At 42.5% G+C, this 25,108-nt stretch overlaps 1 protein-coding gene across 15 annotated transcripts in view; it reads left to right on the forward strand.

The window, feature by feature from the left end:
* LOC144592969 (uncharacterized) overlaps positions 1–25,108 on the forward strand; it is a 253,430-nt gene that overhangs the window by 145,694 nt on the left and 82,628 nt on the right. For 8 of the 15 annotated variants that reach the window (XM_078398358.1, XM_078398359.1, XM_078398361.1 and 5 more), the window contains 4 exons: positions 10,621–10,728; positions 11,877–11,987; positions 12,716–12,829; positions 17,118–19,679. In XM_078398358.1, the coding sequence (XP_078254484.1) occupies positions 10,621–10,728; positions 11,877–11,987; positions 12,716–12,829; positions 17,118–19,679 (2,895 nt within the window). The remainder of the gene's footprint in view (positions 1–10,620; positions 10,729–11,876; positions 11,988–12,715; positions 12,830–17,117; positions 19,680–25,108) is intronic. The other 7 variants (XM_078398363.1, XM_078398364.1, XM_078398365.1 and 4 more) reach the window with 5 other exon arrangements.

Consider the following 25,108-nt stretch of genomic DNA (forward strand, 5'->3'; position numbering starts at 1 on the left):
TTCATTTGTTCTATATCTCTACATCACTATCTGTATCTCTCATTTCCCTTTCTCCTGACTAGTCTGATGAAGGGTCTCAACCCGAAACATCACCTGTTCCTTCTCTCCAGAGATACTGCCTGTCCCGCTGAGTTACTCCAGCATTTTGCGTCTATCTTCGGTTTAAACCAGCATCTGCAGTTCCTTTCTACCCATGGAATCATCTTGTTTTGATTCCTACTTTTGGTTTAGTGCATCGATTATTTTCAAATTCCAAAATGTGATTTGTTTAGTCGGTACTTATCAGGCGGTTTCAGGGATATTTTGCACTCCTGAAAATTGCTATAATGATTTGCCATACAGTATTTTAAATGAAATGGGTCATTAAAGAGGCAGTGGAAAATATGTTAACCTTTGAAGCACAGCAAATATTTGCTTTTGTAATGAGGCACAAGTTATAAAGGTTTGCTTAAGAATTTGGGTCAAAGTTTATTGAAACATACAAATTTTCAGATTTTTATTGGAGTAATGAGTTATGAATATCAGGGAACTGGTTGATTTACTGCACATATTTCCCAGAAGCATTTGGTTCAAATGTTGTTGTGAAATAAATACTCATGGTTCAGGAAGTAACATATTGGCACAGATTGAAGATTAGTCAGGTCACAACAAATATAAGAAACGGGAGCAAGGAGCCATTTGGCCCTCTGAGCCTCCTTTTCCAAAGAGCAGATCTTCTACTTCAATGCCATTTTTCCTCACTATGCTGTGTCCCTTCAATATCGTAATGTTTAAAACTACAACTAGTATGACAACTCTTAAAAATCAGAAGACTTGACGACTGGACCTCCACAGTCCTGTGTGATAGAGGAGTACAAAGATTCACTATTCTTTGCACAAATAAATTTCTCCTTATTTTAATCCTACACATCCTAACTTTTGTTTTGATACTGTAAGCCCTGGCCCTTGATTCCTCTGCTGGAAAAAAAACATAATTCCTAGACCTAGCCTGCTGGTGCTTGTAAGTTCCACTATATCCTGCATTCATAGAAGATAAAACAGTACAGCACAGGAAACAATCCCGATGGCACACAATGTCTGTGCCAAACATGTGCCAAGACCAACTCTTAGCTGCCTGCATCCAATCCATATCCCTGCATATTATAGACAATAGACAATAGGTGTAGGAGTAGGCCATTCGGCCCCTCGAGCCAGCACCACCATTCAATGTGATCATGGCTGATCATTCTCAATCAGTACCCTGTTCCTGCCTTCTCCTCATACACCCTGACTCCGCTATCCTTAAGAGCTGTATCTAGCTCTCTCTTGAATGCATTCAGAGAATTGGCCTCCACTGCCTTCTGAGGCAGTGATGTGCATATCCAAAACCCTCTTAAATGCTACTATCGTATCTGCCTCCACCATCACCCCCAGCAGCGCGTTCAGGCAATCTCCACCCACTGTGTAAAACAAAACTGCCCTGTACATCTCCTTTAAACTTTACCCCTCTTATCTTAAAGCTATGTCCTCTGGTCTGACATTTCAAACTTGGGAAAGTTTGTCTACCGACTGTCTACCCTAACTATGCCTCTCATAATTTTATATACTTCTGTCTGGTCTCTCTTCAACCTCCGGCATTACAGCAAAAACAATCTTAAGTCTGTCCAACCTCGCTTTGTACCTAAACCAGACATCATAATGGTAAACCTCCTGTGCAGTCTTTTCTCGGGAAGCTTCCACATTTTTCCTGCATTGAGACGCAATGAGATTGGCGTTCAAAACGCCAAATGTGACTCAACCAAAGTCCCCTAAAGCTGCATCATTACCTTTTGACCGTTCTATTCAATGCCACAATCAATGACAGCAAGCATGCAATATGCCGTCTTTGTCACTCTTTGTCTACCTGTGTTGCCACTTACAGAGTGTTGTTGAGGGTCTCACCATTAATTGTACATTTTCTTGCAATTGACCTCCCAAAGTGCAACACCTCGCATTTGCTTGGGTTAAACTCCACTTGTCTTTTCTCTGCCCATTTCTGTAGCTGATCTATGTCCCACTGTATACAAAAAGCAACCCTCGCAGTCCACTCCCGAGGTGAGGGAGTGGGGTCACAACGAGGTACTTGGGGATCTGGATGTCCTTGTGTATTATTGCAAAGGCTGGTATGTAGGTCAGGAAGTAATTGGAAAACTCAAATGTTATTGTTTATTGCAAAGTCAATTGAATGCAAAAGCAGGAAGTTTAAGCTGCGGTAACATTGTGGATTACTGAGACCACATGGAGTACTGCATACATTCTGTTGGTCTCCGTATTAAGGAAGGATGTATATACTATGGAAACAGTTCGGAGAGGGTTAACCAATCTGATACCTGCAATGTGAGAGATTGGTTATGTTTCCTCTTGAAGGAGAATCCAGAACCTGGGACCACAATTTAAAATAAGGGTTTGCGTATTCACAGGTGATGGGAATTTTTTGTCTGAGGTTTAGAAGTGTTTGGAACTCTTCGTCAGGACAATGTCAGCAGAATCATAAGGCAGGTTCTTGATAAGGAGGTAATGGAGGCGACGCGGACTCGGTGGGCCGAAGGGCCTGTTTCCGCGCTGTATCTCAAATCTAAAATCTAAATCTAAAATCATTGATTGGCACGCAGTGTTGGAGTTAGATCGGCCATTAAATTGTTCTGAGTGGCATTGTTGGCTTGAGGAGCTCAGTGGCCTTCTCTGTCTCCTGATTCATGTTCGTATGTTCCCTTCCTTCCTGGAAGCAAATCTCTCCTTCCCTATCCTAGTCTACGTGTGCTCCTGAACCACAGGTGTGTTGTTGACTTTAAGCTACCCTTTGAAATAAGCTCTATAGTTCTGAGGCATTTAGGGACTTCCATGTTCTATCTAAAAAAAAATGCTGATGTCCTATCTAAAAAAAAATGCTGCATCTGTGCCACCCCAGGCAATAACTTTGTACATGAACCCTTAACAAATATCTTTTGAAAATACACTTGTTTCTACTATTTGAGTCTTGCTAATTCTGTCTTCAGTGAATGCCAATCGAGCTCATTTACCCTTCTTAAAACCACATAGATTCTACGTAATTGTTTTGAATATTCACCTCCTTGTCCATGGTTTCCAGAATTTTGCTGATAACAAAGCCAACTGGTCTGAAATTTCCTATTTATTATTTTCCTTTGTGTTTTTTTAAACAAGCTTGGTAATATTCTAAAGATAGGCACACAAAGCGGGTCAGACAGTATCTCTAGGGAAAACGAAGAGGTGATGTTTGGTGTCGAGATCCTTCTTCAGATTGATATTTAGGGGAAAGGAAAAACGAGAGCTATAGACAGTGATATAGAGATATAGAACAAATGAATGAAAGATGTGCAAAGAAGTAACAATCATTAAAGGAAACAGGCCTTTGTTAGCTGTGGGCTAAGTGAAAACGAGTAACGGACAATGAAACTCACCAGGCCGACATTGATACTTGTAATATTCTAGTTGGACTATTTCAGAGCTGAGGAAACTGTGAAAGATCATCACTGATGTTTCTAATATGTGCAGACAGCTACTTTTGAAGCCTGAGTTTATCTGCTGTTAGTCGTCTTAATTTCTCCCATGTTCCAGTGCACTAAGTATCTTTTTGAGTTATTGAAATGTTTGTGGCAGGTGAAGATTCGAGCATGGCTCATGGGAGAGTGGGATTTTAGAAAACACAGTCTTTCTCGGTTTGTGACTGTCATTTCCAACAAATTTCCTGTTTAGTGAGCTAATCTTTAGAACAAATGAGGAAACTGATCAACCTGTAGCATCTATATTACAGAACCACGGTCACCCTGTCGACTTGCAGTGTGAAAATAATGCTTGCATCTGGAGCTCAAAACGTTGCCAATGTCTGTAAGACCTATTTCCTTTATCAGCCTACCACAGCTAACCATGAGGCACCAAAACACCTGAATACATCCCATGTGTACGATCATGGCACAGCTAAAAGAGTGGCTATCTCTCAGCTCCAGTGAATCAGATTCAGTGCTTGCTTCTGGTGCCGATTGAGTGGAATTTGCATATTCTCCCTGTCACGGTATGTGTTTTCCCTGGGTGCTCCTGTTTTTTCCCTCGTACCAAGGACATGTGACTTGGTGAGTTTAATTGAGCACTATTAATTGTAGGTAACTGGGATCTGGGAAGAATCCCCGTGTTCTATCATTCGGCATCTCAGGAGCTACCTTTTGGCAATAGCAGACTCCAAGGATAAAAATCACCATCACTTTCAGTGCACCATTACAGCCTTTGATCAATGAAGCAAAAGATATGTGAAGGTCTTGATATCAGACACCTTGTAAAACTGGTCTACTAGGCAGTAGGTATCACTGCATTCCTGAGCGACAAAAAAGCTGAAGTAACTCAGCAGGTCAGGCAGCATCTCTGGAGAAAATGGATAATGTTTTGGGTCGGATCCTTTCCTCGCATGCTCCTGAAACCTGGGCTACTCATGGCAGTCATCTCAAAGCACTGGGAAAATATCACAAATGCAGTCTCCAAAAAAACTTCCAGTTTCGATTTATTCACAAAGTGCTGGAGTAACTCAGCAGGTCAGGCAGCATCTCGGGAGAGAAGGAATGGGTGACGTTTCGGGTCGAGACCCTTCTTCAGAATGATGTCAGGGGGGTGGAACAAAGGAAGGATATAGGTGGAGACAGGAAGATAGAGGGAGATCTGGGAAGGAGGAGGGGAAGGGAGGGACAGAGGAGCTATCTGAAGTTGGAGAAGTCGACGTTCATACCACCGGGCTGCAAACTGCCCAGGGGAAATATGAGGTGCTGCTCCTCCAATTTCCGGCGGGCCTCACTATGGCACTGGAGGAGGCCCATGACAGAAAGGTCAGACTGGGAATGGGAGGGGGAGTTAAAGTGCTGGGCCACCGGGAGATCAGTTTTGTTAATGCGGACCGAGCGCAGGTGTTCAGCGAACCGATCGCCGAGCCTGCGCTTGGTTTCGCCGATGTAAAGAAGTTGACATCTAGAGCAGCGGATGCAATAGATGAGGTTGGAGGAGGTGCAGGTGAACCTTTGTCTCACCTGGAAAGACTCTTTGGGTCCTTGGATGGAGTTGAGGGGGGAGGTAAAGGGACAGGTGTTGCATCTCGTGCGGTTGCAGGGGAAAGTGCCCGGGGTTGGGGTGGTTTGGGTAGGAAGGGACGAGTGGACCAGGGAGTTACGGAGGGAACGGTCTCTGCGGAACGCAGAGAGGGGAGGGGATGGGAAGATATGGCCAGTGGTGGGGTCCCGTTGTAGGTGACGGAAATGTTGGTGGATGATATGTTGGATCCGCTGGCTGGTGGGTTAGGGTTAGGGTTAGGGTTAGGTTTCACTGGTGAACTAATGTAGCGCCTCTCCTGGGCCAACAGCCCCAGTATTGAGGCCCTGGTTACTCTGTTGGCCGCATTGGGCAGGGTACAACATCTGACTGACACCAGACACTCGAGGCAAACTACTGAGCTGTGTCATGGGAGGAGATTACCAAGCGGACCAAGTAAACGATTCAAGAGTCTGTTCAAAGCTTCCTAAGGGCGTGCAGCGTAGCTTTACTAGGTTAATTCCCGGAATGGCGGGACTGTCATATGTTGAAAGACTGGAGCGACTAGGCTTGTATACACTGGAATTTAGAAGGATGAGAGGAGATCTTATCGAAACGTATAAGATTATTAAGGGGTTGGACACGTTAGAGGCAGGAAACATGTTCCCAATGTTGGGGGAGTCCAGAACAAGGGGCCACAGTTTAAGAATAAGGGGTAGGCCATTTAGAACTGAGATGAGGAAAAACTTTTTCAGTCAGAGAGTTGTGAATCTGTGGAATTCTCTGCCTCAGAAGGCAGTGGAGGCCAATTCACTGAATGCATTCAAGAGAGAGCTAGATAGAGCTCTTAAGGATAGCGGAGTCAGGGGGTATGGGAAGAAGGCAGGAACGGGGTACTGATTGAGAATGATCAGTCATGATCACATTGAATGGCGGTGCTGGCTCGAAGGGCCGACCGGCCTCCTCCTGCACCTATTGTCTATTGTCTAAAAGAGTGCAACATCCCCACTGACTCCTAGGATCTCAGGTCAGGATCACTTAAAGTGGGGAAGGAGCTATTCTGGATGGTATTGGGAACTTTGAGTCTATACAAAGGGAGCACAGAAGCTCTGTGTAAAGAAAACTACCCCCCTGCCCATCCCTTTGGGCATCTCTTACCTAATCTATGACTACATTTGCCGCCTCAGAACCTACAAACCTGAGTAGAAGCATTATCCTTGATTTTGAAATAGAAGCAAAGAAAGCACACTGAATAGTGATTGAGAGTAGGAAACTCAGCAAAGGAAGCATACTGGATAGTAATCGGTAGGAAATATAACTGATTTTTTAAGTCTTCTCTAGGCAGAGACCAAGAAACCAAATGTAATTATTGGATTTGGAAGTGAATAAGATGGTGTTATGATTTAGGATGAAATGGATAAATACCTGAATGGGTGGATAATTTCGCAGAATCACAATATAATTTTTGGGTAGGAAGGAACTGCAGATGCTTGTTTACACCGAAGATAGACACAAAATGTTGGAGTAACTCAGCGGGACAGGCAGGGTTTCTGGAGAGAAGGGATGGGTGACGTTTTTCTGGTCGAGACCTTTCTTCAGACTGAGAGTCAGGGGAAGAGGGAAATGAGAGATATGGAAGAGCATGTAAGGTGTGAAAAGAACAGATCCAAGTATACGATGATCAAGAAAATGTACAATGTTATGGGAATAGTGCGCTCTGTGGCATAGTACCGAGGATATAATACCCATGAGGCAGTAGCCAAGGGATACTGAATTAAAATGGCTGAACCCAAGACTCGAGTGTAAAGCCTCTGTTAATTAGTTGTGTAGCTGTAATGGAGCAGGTTACAGAAAGGAAACACAATAACAAAACACACTGGTTCATTGTTGGCTGAGGGGAAAGTGACAACGAGGCATACAAACAGTACAATTAATCAGCAGGACAGTGAAACTAGTGAAATTTGGGGGTTTGGCCAGATGGACAGCAGTGTTTTCAATTCTAACGTAATTCCGTGTTCTTCTGTTATTCCATACTGAATCAAGACAAGTAGTTGCAGAATAATTGCTACAGCATGGAATGGGACCATTTGGCCGTTCTAAGTTTATGCTGATTTCTGCAAGAGCAATCCAGCTAATTCTGGTCTGTGCTCTCAGCTCTTCAGAGATGCTCCTTTTAACTTTTAGGTACTGATTAAATTCCCTGTGAAAGCTATCATTGAATCTGCTTCCCACTATCTTGTCAGACAGTGAATTCCAAATGCCAATTCCATAAGTTTTGTTTTTAAAGTAAGCCGTCTTATTTGTTCTTTTGTACCTTAAACCTTTGCCATCTAGTTCTCAACTTTTCCTCTTGGTCTAGACACTGGATTATTTGGAATTCCTTTGCTATAACTCCCCTTGAATTTTCTCTTTCTAAAGAGAATAATCTTCACTTTTCGATCGTTGTAAAATAAATCCCACACGCAGGAAATCAATTCTGCATCGTCTCCAAGGCTTTCATGTTAGGGTCAATGCTGATGATCCACCTGACTCCTCATGCTGACATACCATGTAGTTCCCATGATAATGCTAACCTTTTGTGACACGGTGGTAAAATTGAGCTTCAGGCCTCATTGTTGTGATGTCCCATGAAGCGGAATGATGTATGTCAAGTGGCCTCTGGTGGTGGATCATAGTCATGGAGCTATACAGCATAGAGACAAGCCCGTTGGTCCAACTCATCCACACCGACCATGTTACCTAACCTGAGCTAGTCCCACTTGCCTGGGCCTGGCCCACACCTTTCCTATCCAATGTACCTGTCCAAGTGTCCTTTAAATGTAGTACACCTTGACCACTTCCTCTGGAGCACATTCCATATACTCATCACCCACTGTGTGAAAAAAGTTACCCATTAGGTCCTTTTTAAATCTTCCCCTCTCACCTTAAACCTAGGCTCTCTGGTTTTCGTTTCCCATACCCTGGGGAAAAGACTGTGGCTTATGATTTTATATTGACCATTTAATTTTAAATTGACCTATAATAGCTCATGGTTTTATAAACCTCTAAGGTCACCCCTAAGCCTCTATACTGGAGGGCAACAAAAATTCAGACTATACAAACTGTTCTTATAACTCAAACATTCCAGGCCTAGTAAAGTCCTTAAATCTTTCTTGCACCCTTTCCAGATTAATGACATCCTTCCCATAGCTGGGTGAACAGAACTGTATATGGTGCTCCAAGTGTGGTTATACCAGCATTTTGTACGGCAGTAACATGATGTTCCAACTTCTGTACTCAAAACCCTGACCGATGACGGCAAGCGTGAAACTGCCTTCTTCACAGCCCCATCTATCTCTGTCGTCACCTTCATGGAACTGTGTACCTGCACACCTATTCTACTCTATTTGACAATACTCCCCTAGGCTCTACAATTTACTGTGGAAGTCCTGCCCTAGATTGTCCTACCGAATTGCAACACCTCACGTTTACATGAATTAAACTCCATCTGCTATTCCTTGACCGATTTGATCTATCCCTTTGTAAACGCTGCTCACTGTACTACCAATTTTAGTGTCATTCACAAACTTGCTTCCCATGTTCATATCCAAATTGTTAATATAAATAATGAACAACAGTGGACCCAGCACCAACCCCAATGGTACACCACTGGTTACAGCCCTCCAGTGTGAAAAACAACCCGCCACCCCAAACCCTCCTTTCCTCCTTTCAAACCAATTTTATATCCAATTGGCTAGCTTGCCCTGGATCGCATGTGAACTAACCTTCCAAACCAGCCCACCATGTGGCATCTTGTCAAAGACCTTGCTAAAATCCAGGTAGGCAACATTTACCACTTTGCGCTGTGTGTGTGTGACTGCAATGTAATTTTGTTCGGTACCTCAGTACCGAATGACAAATAAAGCTCTGTATCAAACTTCTTGGTCACCTCTTCAAGAATAACTCTATCAAACGAAGACACGATTTCCCACACACAAAGCCATGCTGTCTGTCTTTGGCTTTCCAAATGCATGTCGATCCTATCTCTCAGGATCCCCTCCACGACACGATACAGTAGAACTTTATTTATCCCAGTAGGGAAATTGATCAGCCAACAGTCATAACATACAAGATACATGAAACATGAAATTAAAATGAAGAGTGGAAAGGGTTGGGGATGTGCAAAGATTGGGATGGGGGTGGGCGGGGGAGGGGAGTGAAGTCAGTCTACCCCACGACATAAGGGGGAGGAGTTTCACAGTTTGATAGCCACAAGGAAAAAGGATTTCCTGTGGCGTTCTGTACTGCATCTTGGTGGAACCAATCTGTTGCTGAAGGTACTCAGGTTGACCAGTGTGTCATGGAGGGGGTGAGCTGTATTGTCCATGATGCTCCACAATTTGAGGAGCATCCTCCCCTCCAAGACCACCTCCCATGAATCTACCTCCACCCCCAGTAACAACCACTGATGTTGAGCCTACTGGTTTGTAGTTCCCAGGATTTTCCTTGCAGCCTTTCTTAAAAAGATTCTCAAAATTAGTCACCCTCCAGTCTTTTAGCACTTCACCTTTGTCCAGTCAATGATACAAATATTTCTGCTATTGGGCCTGTAATTTCCACTCTTGTTTCTCACAATGTCCTAGGAATTGATGCATAATGTCCTAGAAATAGATTCTGCCCAATTCTCAGACCATTCCTCTGGCCTTATGGTAGGTTATGCCCTTGGAATAATCTCACCTTTTACCTTTCAGCCAGCCTGCAAATAGGCTTTGCTCCTATTGCAACTTTGCTTGTCTGCCTATTTATGAGAATCGCAACATACAATGCTTCTTACATTCCTTTCCTTTTGCTTCACAAATTAACATTTGCCTTTTTAACTGTTTCTAGGATATCTCTAGTAATCAGGCATGTTTCAAAACGGTCAAAATAGAAGTAAGAAAATGTTCACTGAATATGCATTTGAAAATAAATTATGTGATGTTAAATAAACCAATTACCTGTGCTTACCTTTTTAATAAAGTTTGATGATTCCATTCAAATTAATGAGGTCACTGCGTATACCAGGAATGGGCTGGTCTAGAGACTCTGCTACGCCTCGGCTCAGCACAGCTGAGCTCTGCCCTGGACACGATGATGCATCCAGCAGCAGAGCAAGAAGTCAGATGGCTGACATCTGACATCCAGCTTGTTCCTGATTTGTGTGTTCCAGAAGCCAGCAGCATGTTGACCAGCTGTTGCGGCGAGTTCTGTGTGAACAGTCTGACTCGTACTTTCTCAGCTGTGAAGACCCTGAATTTTCTAAAGGTTCATTGTATCCTCTTCACTTTGGTGTTATGCATCTTCATTTATGAAAGTTTGGTAAATGAAATGCTTGGAGTGTGCTATAAAAACATTGCAGGCAAGTGAGACTAGTGTAGACGGGACATGTTGGTCGGTGTGGGCAAGTTGGGTCGAAGGGCATGTTTCCACACTTCATAACTCTGTCACTCTATCTCACTGAGGTGAAGGTAAGATTTATATGAGAGCTGTTTGGTTTGAATAATAATACTGTCATCCAAATTTTAATAAAACAAAATTCTCCCCCTGAACATCTTGCAGAAGAGCCAACACTTGAAGAAAGGCGAAGCCCAGAAGTGACCCAGCTTTCTTTTGAAGAAATGGCTTCTCAGCAAGGAGAAATGCTTGATACTACTCTTGAAACCAGAGGTATAAAGAGGCAAAGAGTTGGATCAAACTCAGCATTTGACTGCTGTTATCGAACTTTGTGTACTGCTTACTTGGACGTTTCTCGGTTTTCTACCTTTCTATGAAAACGTTAGGTTATTCATTTCTCTACATCTTGCAGTCACTATCTCAACCTTGAATTGCTTTCCCTTGGATCTTTCACTTATCTTCTTACTTTTAGTCTTAATATCTGGTCTCCAAATGGAGCACACCTTCATTTCATGATTTTAAGCCATCTCTGTTCTCTCTTTCCTGCAAAAAGTTTGTAGAAGTTTTTAAGGCTCTTTAAACTCACATCTGTCTTCAACCTTGCCAATGCCACTGAATCTAGGAGTTTCTTCTAACAGCTGCCTTTGATATCTGGACAATACTCTTGGGAAAAATCTTACCTTTTATCTTGCAGCCAGCCTGCAAACTGTGCACTGCTCCTATTGCAATCTAGCCCATCTGCCTATTTATAAGCATCACAATGTACAATGCTTCTTGCTCTCCTCTTCTTTTGTTTATAGATTATTTTTTGTGAAATCAGAAAAGACTATTGAATCCGTTCCTCATGTCTATTTCGAGTGTTTGATGGGAACCTGTCCACAACTTGGGTGAAAGTGTCCCATCTGTTTGGGTCGAATAGCTCTTTTATTTTTGCCATTGTGAGCTATTCTGTGTTGTTAGCTGTCCTTTTGAATTTTCTGGTAGATTGGGCAGTATGGACAATGAGAGTTTGGGAGCTATTTTTTATTTCCCCCCCCCCCCCCCCCCCCCCCACTGATGATGATCCTGACTGAGTGTAACTTCATGAATATTTCAGCACCGCTTTTCAAAATGGCCATTCTTACAGACACTTACATTGAGTGTCAAGTTAGTGGATCATGTATCCCAGTCTCTCCTCACTATATATGTGCAGAAATATTCCAGCAAGCATAGCTTTCACGGGGATAGTGACTTTTTGGAGGAAAAAAAGCCTTTTGGGAACAAGGAGAATTGTCTTTTTGGATTGTATCCCCTTAAACTAATCCAAGGTTTGAACGGGACTTCCGGTCAGTACTGCTTGGTGCTTCTGGATGCCATTCAACAGAAGGCTCTTGTTCATTTGCATTATACTTACCTTACAAATCTCTGTTGTGCTTGTGCAGATTCCATGGCTGCTGTTACAGCACCCTTAGCATTTGAAGAAGACCTTTGCGGTAATCAGGAGGAAGTCACGAACAGCAGCATGACACTTTCACCAGCAGAGGTGGAATCCAGTAGGTAGAATGACATTGCAGCAACTCTGCACCTGTTGCTGACATGCTTTTCTGAAGCAGAACTTGTGTTAAGTGAAGATCTTTCGGACCATTTTAAATGGCTTGACTTTCCAAATGATTCACAGCCGTATTCTATGGGTCACAGGGTAATGAGCTTTAAGGATATGTGAAACTAGTTAATTCAACTCGTGGAGCTCTGATTTCTGTGAGTGGAACAAAAGGGATATAGTGATCTCAGCATTTCTTTGGAAAAGATTGCTGAGATTCATGGTGCTGCCTTTTGAGTGATTTCCAAATAGAAAATGCAGATGTCATTGGGTAAGAATGGCGTTAGGTATCACTCTTGAGTTCTTTGCATTGCATAATAATCTGCAAAAATGCTTCTATTAAAAAGAAAAATCTATTTGTTGATAAGTGTGCATTAAACACTATGTGGCCATCAAGTTTTAAATTTTTGGAAAATTACTGGAGAATGGTCTACATTGTTACGGCCATTGAGACACAGACCGTTGTATTATTATGGGGATGGTAGATAAGTATTTAAAGTAAAGAAATATGCAAGGCTGGGGCAATCACACTGGCATGAATGGCCTATGCCATATGAATATATACTTTTAAGTACTAACATTAAATTGCTAGTTTATTAGTGTTTTTCATTTTTATGTATAATCATGTGAACAGAGATGGTTTGCAAAGATTTTTTTTGTAAATTTCTACCTTGTTTGTAGTTACAGACCTTGAAGAAAATCTGCAAGTAAAGCAATTAGAACAAGATTTGGAAAGGGCTGTTTTGCCACTGACGCCATCTCAACAGCGCATGGAGTCAGCACAGGAAAAAGAAGGTAGGGAATGAAATTTAACCTGCAGTATTACACATATTTGTTTAAGAACTTTTGCCCATTATGATTCATATGATGAGTTATACATATCACAAAGGCCTTGGTTCAATCCCATGTCAATGCTGAGTTAAGTGAGTTAACTAACTAGGACAAGAGTCAAGGCTGCAGTTGATCTCTGCACCCCTTCAGAGAGGAATGGGTGGGTGGAGAGGAATTATCAACCTATGCCTCTATTCTCTGATCTTTTTCTTCCTTGCAAGAAAATACACTCTGGATTTGGATGTGATTGCTATATTATTCCTATGGATTTTTTCTAAAGACACCGACTTGATTCATCACAAGCGCACCATCATCCTGAGAACCTAGGAAGGAGTGTTTACCTTCAATAGAAGGAACAAGATATTGTTACGGTCATGGTTATGTAGAGGTGCTGCACAAAAATTAAAGAAAATTGTCTCACGGGGAGCAGCCCCAAATTGAATTGGTGCATTTCCATTTGGTTTACTTTGTATGTATTGTTCTTTTCCCAATTTAGTTGTAGGAGTTACTTTCATTGTTATGTTATGATATAATAATTGCAATGATACAATTTCAGTAACTCGGGTCAGGAGTTCAAATGCTACCATGACAAATTGTGAGATTACATTTTTGATCTGGCTTGCCATCAAAAAAATGTTTTTATCAAAGAGTCAGATTATAGTGACAATTCAACGCCTTTGCTAGTCTCTCTTAAGAACAAAAAACATTTAGCCCTTCATTCTGGTCGGCATGTGACTGCAGACATGCAGAAGGTGATTGATTGCTCCAATTTTTTTTCCAGGGAATTGAAAGTGACATTAGCATTCCATGTCCCACCATTCATTGTGCAGGTTTCTCCTTAGCTCAGTCAGAGCTGCATTAATACTTTTCCTGTGGGTTTTTTGAAAAAAAATCTTAAAACAAATTTGCAGCAGAAACTGAATTTGGGTTTAACTTTGCCGTGCAGTCATTACGTAGTGAAGGTTGTTTTTTGGAGTATTCCATAACAAGTTCAATTGTCAAATGTGCCAGTATTGAGCTATGCAGACAGGGCTGTTCCTCTGTATTTCCTGAGCTTGCTAAAGTCAAAGTCAGGGTAGGGATGTTTATTTTCAAGAGGAGAGGGCAAAGCATATTACTTCTGGTACTGTGCCGGTATATAGATCTGATGATGACAGATGGAGCATGTGAAACCTACTCCAGATACAAATGAACATGGGGAGAGTACCAGAAAATTGAGTGTGTAGGATGCTAGGTGGACGAAAGAGAGTGAGGATAAAGAGGGTGTTCACTTGTGGTGTTACATGCCGTGCCAAAGAATGGTAGTGGAAAGATGAGTGTTATTGAGGAGTAATCCTCATTCATTTTCAATTTAACGTGTGACCCAGTTCTATGGATTGCTTGTCTGTTTCAAAGTAAACAGCTCACAGCTTTCAATATCTTATCACACCTTTCTTTATTTGCTTGATATTGATGGGGTGCAGGGGGAAGGGCAATTTGTTTTCTATCCATTGACAAAAAAAAACATTATTTTTGTCTGGTTACAAAATTGGAGGAAGTGGGAAATTGGGCTCAGCGCCAGATTTTAAGTTTTCGTCTCGCCTGCCCCTCCTTTCCTTGAATGGTTTGTAGGTTTGGTGCATCCTGTTATGATGCTCAGCTGTGGGAAAAAATGGAATGCTGCTTCATTGAAAGGACCAACAAACAAAACGTTAAATTGATGTTAACTCATGGAAGCGGTTCCTTTATTCCGATTGGTTTGTGGCACTATTTATCCTCCACCGTTATTTTCCTATTTCCATATCCTCATGCACATATCTGATCAATATTTTCATAATTTTTCTCCTAAGCACTATTACTAGATCCTCCCACTTCTACAAATATTTGTAGTTTCTCCAGCTGTCTATTCTAAAACTTTATCATGTATCTGAGGCCTCTTCCAATAAACTAGGAAGAGTTTGCTGCCATCTCCCTTGTCCACACCATTCCTAATTTTAAATGTTCAATGATAAAGCTCATAATTTCAATTGTTTAATTAAGAACCTCCTGTCCATGTCAGAAATATGATTATTCACTGATGATTCCATTAAGATTTTATATTTCAGGAATATAATAATAATAATAATAATGCATTACATTTATATAGCGCTTTTCAAACACTCAAAGACGCTTTACAGGGATTACTAGAACATAGAGAAGAAAATAAATAGATAAATAAGTAAATAATATGAATGGAATTAAGCATATCTGCACACAACAAAACATAAACAGTGTTGCAACATGGGTTGATAGGTGGTGCAGAACACTCGTACCATTCTAGTGTTAGCAAGGATCATCAAAAAAGTTTGACTAATGCCCCTTTTATATGGGAAGTGGCTCATATCAACACAGCTGGGCAACTAGAACTACGCACAATGCTGCAAATTGGTCTCGCAGTGCTCAAACTGTACAGCTGCAGCAATATAATGTTTTAGTTTCTGTACTCAATGCCCTGATCAGTGAAGTCAAGCATGCAAAATGCCTTCACCACCCGATCCATCTGCATTGCCGCTATCAGGGAACTATGTATCTGTACTCCCAAGTCTCTCTGTTCTTTTAATGCTCTCCATGGCCCTACCATTTAGTGTGCGAGTCCAATCCTGGTTTAATTTAGTAAAGTGCAACACAAAGTTGAGGAATGGATTGTAACAGCATTTAAAAGATATTTAGATAGGTGCATGTTCAGGAAATATTTAGTGGTGTATATATATATGGGATATCTTGATCAGTATGGACAAGTTGGGCCGAAGGGATTGTATCCGTGCTATACAACTCTATGACCTCGCACTTGTCAGAGTTAAATTTCATCTGGTTCCTTAACCTAATTCATCCTGACCCTGTTGCAATCTTAGATAACTACCTTCACTGCCCACTATATCATCAATTTTACAGTCGTTCTCAAGCTTACTGACTACATAAACAATATTATCATCCAAGTCATTAATGCAGATGACAAACAGTGGAACCAACACTGATCCTTGCCTGAAGCCACGAGTCACAGTTTCCAATATGAATAACAGCTCTACCACTACCTCTGACTCCTTTCATCAAACCAATTTTAGCCAGTTCACCTGTGATCCCCATGTGATCAAACCTTCCAGACTAGCCAACCATGCAGGATCTTGTCAAAGGCCTTGCTAATTGTTATTATGTTTAGATTCATTGCTGCCATTAATAGAATCTGTATATGCAAGCTGTATTGGGAGATGAGAACAAGATTATATTGTTAAAATTTGGGTAAGCTGAACACATCTCTTTATCCATTTGACCAACAGGGTATTGTTTTCCCATTTTTTCGAGCCACACAGCATGGAAACAGGCCCTTCAGCCCAACTCATCCATGGCGGCCAGGGTTTAGAGCTGACAAGTCTCATCTGCCTGTGTTTGGTCCATATCTCATCTAAACATTTCCTCTTCATGTACCTCTAAATGGCTTGTAAATATCACTATTATACCTGCTTTGACAGATTCCTCTGGCAGCTCATTCCATGTACTCAGCACTCTCTGGGTGGAGAAATTCCCCGCAGATCTTTAAAAAAAATTCCCCTCTCACCTTAAACCTATACCCTGAGTCCTCTAACCTAGAAAAAAGACAGTGACTATTCACCTTCTCTATGCCTCTTAATTTTGTATATCTCAATAAATTCACCCTTCAGCCTCTTACAGTTCAAGGAAAAAAATTCCAAACTACCCAGCCTCTCCTTAAAACTCAAGCCCTCGTGTCATGGTTAAATCCTGCTGAATCTTTTCTGCACCCTTTCCAGCCTAATTAAATCCCTTTGAAGAGTTAAAAAAAAGCTCTTTCGCAGTTGAGAATCATAGATTAAAAACTGCATTTGCTATTTCTTTTGTAACCAAACTATTCAAATGTGGGGAACCATTACAGTAGTACATACCCTTATCTTCAGCAGGTATCAGGAGCACAAACTCTTGTTTCTCAATATTTCAGCTCACTTTTGACTTCAACAATTGGGCGATGGGACCATCATGATGAAATCTGTGTTAAAGTGCATAGTGGTGATTGAACTTGGGCCTTACTAGTATTGCTTAATGTTGTAGAAATCAGTGTTTCTTCCTTCTGTGTTTTAAAGATTTACCAGAAATGTTGCATATTGAACACTGGTGCCACAATTGTGAAAGTATACAACATAGGAGAGCAAAAGAATTACTGAAAATATTTGTATTTTGAGTTGATAATTATGTTGTATTTAGCTGCTATTTTTCCCTTGTGTAGAAGAATTTGGTATACCATTCACCAACATGACTCAAGTTGAAACATCTTTCTACTCTGTAGACTGCAGCAATCCAGCTCTGAGCAGTGCTATCATAATTGATGATCACTTTCTGTCAAAGATGATGAAGACAGAGGTCACAGTTGATGCTCAAGTGCAAGCACCAACAAACAACACAGTGAACATCCAGCAACAGGAGAACTTTGGCCATGGCACTGAAACTCCTGTCCTCACAGGACCATTCCCACCCTCCTGCAGAAACATCGAGACTCCGATGGGCCCGGCGGTACTTACCAGCACCACCTCAAGCACAGTTGTACCAGTTACAGAAGCTTCACCTTTGGAACCCGCCTCTGATAAAGGCAAGTTTGCAGATGAAGTAAGAGAAATCGCCCAAGCCAAGGAATCCCAGGTAGTAAAAGTGGCGGTGGAGAAGAAGAAGAAAAAGAAAAAGCGTTCACATCCAAAGGCATCTCAACCTGTAGTGGATGTGCCATCTAAAGCTAAAGATGTTCATCGAATTATTTCTGATCAGCGGCTAGAAGAGCTGCCTTCCGGAATGATACAAGAGCACAAAGAAATGGTCGTTAACACTGAGAAGTCATGTAAGGAGATGCCAGGGATGAAGGTAAAAGCGCAACAGTCGGATAGCGTGCCAAGTGCTTGGACAACAGGAAATGCCAGAGATAAAATGGCTTGTGCCCCTTTGCCCATTACTAAAACCTTTTCAGAGTGTCCTAAATCAGCAGGGAGAGAGAGCCAAAGAGGAGAGGTAGTTTTGTCAAAGAGCGCATCCCAGGTGAAGTCAATTTCAGAAATGGAATGGACTGAGCACCCTTTGGATTCTTGGAGCAGGGAGATTAGCTCCTCTAAATCTCTCCAAATATGTGAAGTAGAAGAGGTACTACAGCCTTCTTCAGAAAAATGCAGTGATGAAACTGCTTCCTGCAAGTTTCTGGAAAATTCTGAGATGGACAGATTAGCACTGACTTCTCTGGAACTTGGGGATGTAGAACATGCTCCCCCTGAGTCAACGGAAATGCCTGAACTGAAGGAGATGGAAGTGCCTATCCTTGAACAAGTAGATCCAAAAATTGCTCCCTCCGAAACAAAGCAAACACCTGAAGTGGATGAAATAGTCGAGACTCCTCTGGAAAACGCAAGTAGGGAAATTACTGCCCCTGAGCTGCAGAAAGTGGAAGAAGTGGCACAGACCAACTCGGAACTTGAAGGTGTAGAAAATGCTTCCCCTGAGCTGCTGCTATCATCTGAGGTAAAAGAAGTAGCAGAGACCCTTACTGAAAATCTAGATAGAGAAACGACTTCTCCTGAATGGAAGGATGTGCCTGAGGTAGAAAAGGAGATAGCAAATCCTTATGTCGAAAACATTGTTAAACAAAGTACCCCTTCTCTCCCCGAGTGCATGTCTGAGGTGAAGGAGATGGCCGAGAACTCTCTAAAACCTGTTAGTGGAAAAGTTACTCCCCCTGAATCAACTGAAATATCTGAAGTGATCGAGACAGCAGAGATACCTTTGCATCAAATGAGTAAAGAAATAGGTAGCCTTGACTCCCAGCAAATGCCTGTGGTGGATATGTCAGAGATGGTTATAGAAAATGTAGATACTTCCCTTGAATCAAATACGTTGCCTGAGGTGAAGGATGTAGATGCAAATTCTCCAGAACTAGTTGCTAGACAAACTATTCCCCACCTGTCAGAGGAAGCATCAGTAGAGACAAAGTTAGCAGAAAGCCCTTCGCACTGTATGTATAGAGAGGCTGATACCCTTGAATTAGCACAACAGCCAGAGGTAAAGGAAGTAGAAGAGAACCCTCTGCAGTATGGCAATAAAGAAATGGGCACACTTGAGTTAGAGCAATCAACTGAGGTGAAGGAGATGGAGCACCCACTGACAAAAGAAGCAGAGGTCCATGACTCACAGCAAACATTGGAGGTAACGGAGGTGATAGCAACCCCTTTAGAACATATGAATGCGGAAACAACTCTCCCCAATTTACAGCATACTGCTGAAGAGAAATGCGCTCTGGATGCACCTAGTGAATTTACATCCACTGAATCGCAGCAGAAAACTGAGGTGAAAGAACTTACCGAGAGTCCACTAGAATGTTCGAGCAGTGAAACTACTGCTCCAAAGTTACAGCAAAGTTCTGAGGAGAATGAGAAGGTGGAGGGTCCTCTGGATTGTCAAACTGAAGTCAGAGTCTCGGAGGGCACCGACCAAGTTGCTCCCCAATCACTGAAGCACCAAGCACCAAAACAACAGGATGACGATGAGGAAAAAGGTCCAAAGTCACCTTTGAGAAAAGGAGGTGCAAAACCTCAAAAGCGACCACCTGCCAAAGGTATTTCACAGAAGGAGATTGGTGTGAAAGTGACCCTTGAGCAGCACAGGGCTTTAAAGTCCTCGGTGCAACAGAAGGTCACGAAGGCACCGAATCAACGAGTGGGAGATGGTGATGACCCTCTGGATCCAAAGGAGATTGGAAATGTATGTGCACAGACTGAGCAGGGGCATCTGGATAAAGGTCCTCGTCCAGATGAAGGTGTGTTCCAAGAGCACTTTTCCTCTCCATCTTCCCTCTCCCCCACTCCTCTCCCCAGCTTCAACTTACAAAATCTTGCCATCGGAATTTCAAACTGACTGTAATGGCGCAGCATGATATCTGCCTTTGGTTTACTAAAGCATCCGTCATTTTGCATGCACTATTTCTCTTGAACGTGAAACTAATCCATTGCTTACTAACCCCAAGGATTCTGTGGATTGAAATTAGCAACTTGTGTTTGCTGGGTATCTATAACCTTCAGCATGGCAGTTGATTGGTTTAAAAATAATCTTGATAGCACTTATTTTATCCTGTTGAACTCGCGTTTACATTGATTTGAGGGGAGTAGCAGAAGAGAAGAATAAGAACGGTAAGTGCCTATCTAACTAGATATTATATACTGACATGGTGAAACCTGGAATTTGTTTCACTTTCCCAAATGAAAAATTATTTATCTTTGTTGTCTAAATAATGCAAGGAACTCGACCTGATACATATTCATGAATTTCTAAAGTTGCACATATGAGTACATTAATACGATTTATTCACAAAATGCTGGAGTAACTCAGCAGGTCAGGCAGCATCTCGGGAGAGAAGGAATGGGTGACGTTTCGGGTCGAGACCCTTCTTCAGACTGATGTCGGGGGTGGGACAAAGGAAGGATATAGGTGGAGACAGGAAGATAGAGGGAGATCTGGGAAGGAGGAGGGGAAGGGAGGGACAGAGGAGCTATCTGAAGTTGGAGAAGTCATTTAATTAAGCTGGAAAGGGTGCAGAAAAGATTCAGCAGGATTTAGCCATGACACGAGGGCTTGAGTTTTAAGGAGAGACTGGGTAGGCTGGGATTTTTTTCCTTGGACTGTAAGAGGCTGAAGGGTGAATTTATTGAGATATACAAAATCAAGAGGCATAGAGAAGGTGAATAGTCACTGTCTTTTTTCTAGGTTAGAGGACTCAGGGTATAAGTTTAAGGTGAGAGGGGAATTTTTTTTAAAGATCTGCGGGGAATTTCTCCACCCAGAGAGTGCTGAGTACATGGAATGAGCTGCCAGAGGAATCTGTCAAAGCAGGTATAATAGTGATATTTACAAGACATTTAGAGTAGTCCAGATAGCTGTGCGAGTAGGTGGGCTTGTAGTAAATGTCCGTCACTAGTCTGTCTCCTGTGATGGAGATGGTGAGGTCCAGAAACGGGAGGGAGATGTCAGAGATAGTCCAGGTATATTTAAGGGCAGGATGGAAATTGGAGGTGAAGTGTATGAAGTCAGTGAGTTCTGCATGGGTGCAAGAGGTAGCACTTTGACTCCTCCCACTTCCTCCAAACCAGAGGCGTAGCTATGGGCACTCGGATGGGCCCTAGCTACGCCTGCCTCTGTGTCGGGTACGTCGAACAATCCCTGTTCCAGACGTACACTGGCCCCATCCCCGAACTCTACCTCCGCTATATCGACGACTGCATTGGTGCTACCTCTTGCACCCATGCTGAACTCACTGACTTCATACACTTCATACACTTCACCTCCAATTTCCATCCTGCCCTTAAATATACCTGGACTATCTCTGACATCTCCCTCCCGTTTCTGGACCTCACCATCTCCATCACAGGAGACAGACTAGTGATGGACATTTACTACAAGCCTACCGACTCGCACAGCTATCTGGACTACACTTCTTCCCACCCGGTCCCCTGCAAAAAGTCTATCCCCCTACTCCCAATTCCTCCGTATACGCCGCATCTGCGCCCGGGATGAGGTGTTTCAGACTAGGGCTTCCGAGATGTCCTCGTTCTTCAGAAAATGGGGCTTCCCCTCCTCCATTATAGATGAGGCTCTCACTAGGGTCTCTTCTACATCCCGCAGCTCCGCTCTTGCTCCCCCTCCCCCCACCCGCAACAAGGACAGGATCCCCCTCGTTCTCACCTTCCACCCCACCAGCCAGCGGATCCAACATATCATCCACCAACATTTCCGTCACCTACAACGGGACCCCACCACTGGCCATATCTTCCCATCCCCTCCCCTCTCTGCGTTCCGCAGAGACCGTTCCCTCCGTAACTCCCTGGTCCACTCGTCCCTTCCTACCCAAACCACCCCAACCCCGGGCACTTTCCCTTGCAACCGCACGAGATGCAACACCTGTCCCTTTACCTCCCCCCTCAACTCCATCAAAGGACCCAAACAGTCTTTCCAGGTGAGACAAAGGTTCACCTGCACCTCCTCCAAACTCATCTATTGCATCCGCTGCTCTAGATGTCAACTTATTTATATCGGCGAAACCAAGCGCAGGCTCGGCGATCGCTTCGCTGAACACCTGCGCTCAGTCCGCATTTACGCAACTGATCTCCCGGCGGCCCAGCACTTTAACTCCCCCTCCCATTCCCAGTCTGACCTCTCTGTCATGGGCCTCCTCCAGTGCCATAGTGAGGCCCGCCGGAAATTGGAGGAGCAGCACCTCATATTTCGCCTGGGCAGTTTGCAGCCCGGTGGTATGAACGTCGACTTCTCCAACTTCAGATAGCTCCTCTGTCCCTCCCTTCCCCTCCTCCTTCCCAGATCTCCCTCTATCTTCCTGTCTCCACCTATATCCTTCCTTTGTCCCACCCCCGACATCAGTCTGAAGAAGGGTCTCGACCCGAAACGTCACCCATTCCTTCTCTCCCGAGATGCTGCCTGACCTGCTGAGTTACTCCAGCATTTTGTGAGTAAATCGATTTGTACCAGCATCTGCAGTTATTTTCTTATACTTATGAGTACATTAATACCTTGGACATGGACTGTGGGGGGAAATACAAGACAATGAATTTATTTACAGATAACGCAAAGAAAATGTCTTACTAAAATTGTCCTATGTCTGCAAAGGCAATCGGGGAGGATGACGATGAAGCATTATTTAGGCTTTCCCTATGTCATCTAAAAACATTTTCCATTCGCAGATGGGTTCACTTTTTAAACAAAATCAGTGTGAAATTTAGACTAACTACTTTGGTTCAGCAATTTCTTTCTATCCGCCATACGAAACTGAGAAGTTAGCAATATTGAAGTATCTAATCAAATGCTCAACAAAACGATGGGAAAGATTAGAAGAAACTTGGAATGGTTGAAGTTGAGAATTATTTTAAGGTAAAATCGAATGGAATGTTCAATTGGGGCATAGGATAAGGTGGTGGAAAGGAGAATAGTTTAGTTTTAGAATGGTCTAGCAAATAACTGACTTAGGCATGATCATTTGAAGATGGTCTGGTTTACTTTGTCTGATTCATTGTTGACATCAGGAGAAACCAGGTGGAATCTTCGTTAGTCACGAGTGAAAAGTAAACAGTTTAATTTGTGTGGATTAAAGCAACTTGGACCAATTTATTTGTCAGCTTTAACTGATTTATAGTTTTTGGATTCATCAAGCTCCAGCAATCTCCGAACATTTAAAAACAATAAAAACAGATTGAATTTATCGAAAGTGAAATCTTCTGTGAAGATATGTATTCTTAAGTACTTTTTCATAGGTCTTTAACTTTTCAAATATTTGGTTGATTCAGTCACTTTCCTCACTTCGTTAATCTTCAGGATAAAATGCTAAATCTGTACAATGCAAATTCCATTTGATCCATGGGGAAATGACTAATCAGATTGTAGTCAAATCTCCAGCGTCATGATATTTGCCATGGACATCTTGTTATATCCATATTAGTATATAAGTTGAGAGTTTAATAGATCTTGTAGATGAAGTTTTTTTTTTGCTGAATACATCCCATTTTCCCCATATCATTTTAAAGGCTCTGCATTTGAGATTGGTATTCCATATGCTGGTTTTCCTGAATAATAGTAAGAGAATAGGCTGTATGGCCTCTTCCCGGCCTTGACTTTCTCTTGTCATAAACTTTGATGGAGAAAAGGCAAAGGCCTGCTCTTGAAATACCAAAGATTACACCTCACTTATTGATGGAGCCTTTTAAAAAGAGAATTTGGTTTAAGACTGCAGTTTCCAGGCTGCAAAGATAGAGGGCATATCTTTAAGGGGAAGGTCTAAAGGAGATGTGTGGGGCAAGTTGTTTTGCACAGAGTGTGGTGAGTGCCTGGAACACACTACCAGGGTGGTGGAGGAGAGGGCAGATAGAATAGTGGCGTTTAAGATGCTTCTAGATAGGTATATAGATCTGCAGGGGGATGGAAGGATATGTATCAGATAGAAACATTAAAAATAGGTGCAGGATAGGTGACATTTCGGTTCGGGACCTGTCTTCTGGTGGGTGCAGGAGTAGGCCATTCGGCCCTTCGTGCCAGCGCCGCCATTCAATATGATCATGGCTGATCATCCAAAATCAGTACCCCGTTCCTGTTTACTCCACTTATCCCTTGATTCTGTTAGCCCTAAGAGGTATATCCAACTCTCTCTTGAAAACATCTTGAGAACATCTTGAAAACTCTCTTGAGAACATGGATAGGTGACGTTTCGGGTCAGGACCTGTCTTCTGATTGAAGAAGGATCCTGACACTAAACGTCACCTATCCATGTTCTCTAGAGATGCTGCCAGACCCGCTGAGTTTTACTCCAGAGTATTGTATGTCTATCTCCACATATTACCCTGGCATGTAGCTGAAGTAATTCATGTAACTGCTCCTCATAATATGACCTGTTTGCTCTCCTAACCAAAGGACTCACATCAAACACACTCTATGTACATGAAGGTAGAGGGTATTAGTTTAACCTGGCATAGTGTTCAAAGTAGATGTTATGGGCCGAAGGGCCTGTTCCTGTGCAGTACTGTTTTATGTTCTCAGTGTGATGCTGTGAAATACAAGCGAATGGGCAACTTCTTATCATTTTGAACGTTGAACTTGTACTTCTGCTTATTAGTCTCAGTTGCTGGGCTCTCTCTATTGAAAGGTAGGAGTTAAGGGGAATGTTGTGCTGAATCCTAAACTCATGGGGATCCATGAAAATATTGACCCTTCTGAGATTCCTATTGCACTAATGGAATCATAAAATAATGCTAGGCAGAAGGAGACAATTGTTCCTATGTCAATTTTTATAAATAATTACCCAAATTATTCTGAAGATAAACACAAAAAGCTGGAGTAGCTCAGCGGGTCAGACAGCATCTCTGGAGAAAAGGAATAGATGGAATAGACCTGAAAAAGGAATAGACCTGAAGAAGGGTCTCGACCCGAAACGTCACTTATTCCTTTTCTTCAGAGATGCTGTCTGACCTGCTGAGTTACTCCAGCCTTTTGTATCTAACTTCGGTTTAAACCAGTGTCTGCAGTTCCTTTCTACCAAAATCATCCTGTTCCCCTGTTCTTTCTAAACACCCCTGTACATTCTTCCTATCTAATTGTGTATTTAGTTTTTCTTTAAAAGGTCATTGCTGAACTTTATATTCCCCATAAAAAGCGCAGTAGTCCTATAATATGTTCAGAAAAAAGTCTCTATAT

This window comes from Rhinoraja longicauda, chromosome 4 (genome assembly GCF_053455715.1).
Source record: "Rhinoraja longicauda isolate Sanriku21f chromosome 4, sRhiLon1.1, whole genome shotgun sequence".
NCBI classification, from domain to species: Eukaryota; Metazoa; Chordata; class Chondrichthyes; order Rajiformes; family Arhynchobatidae; genus Rhinoraja; species Rhinoraja longicauda.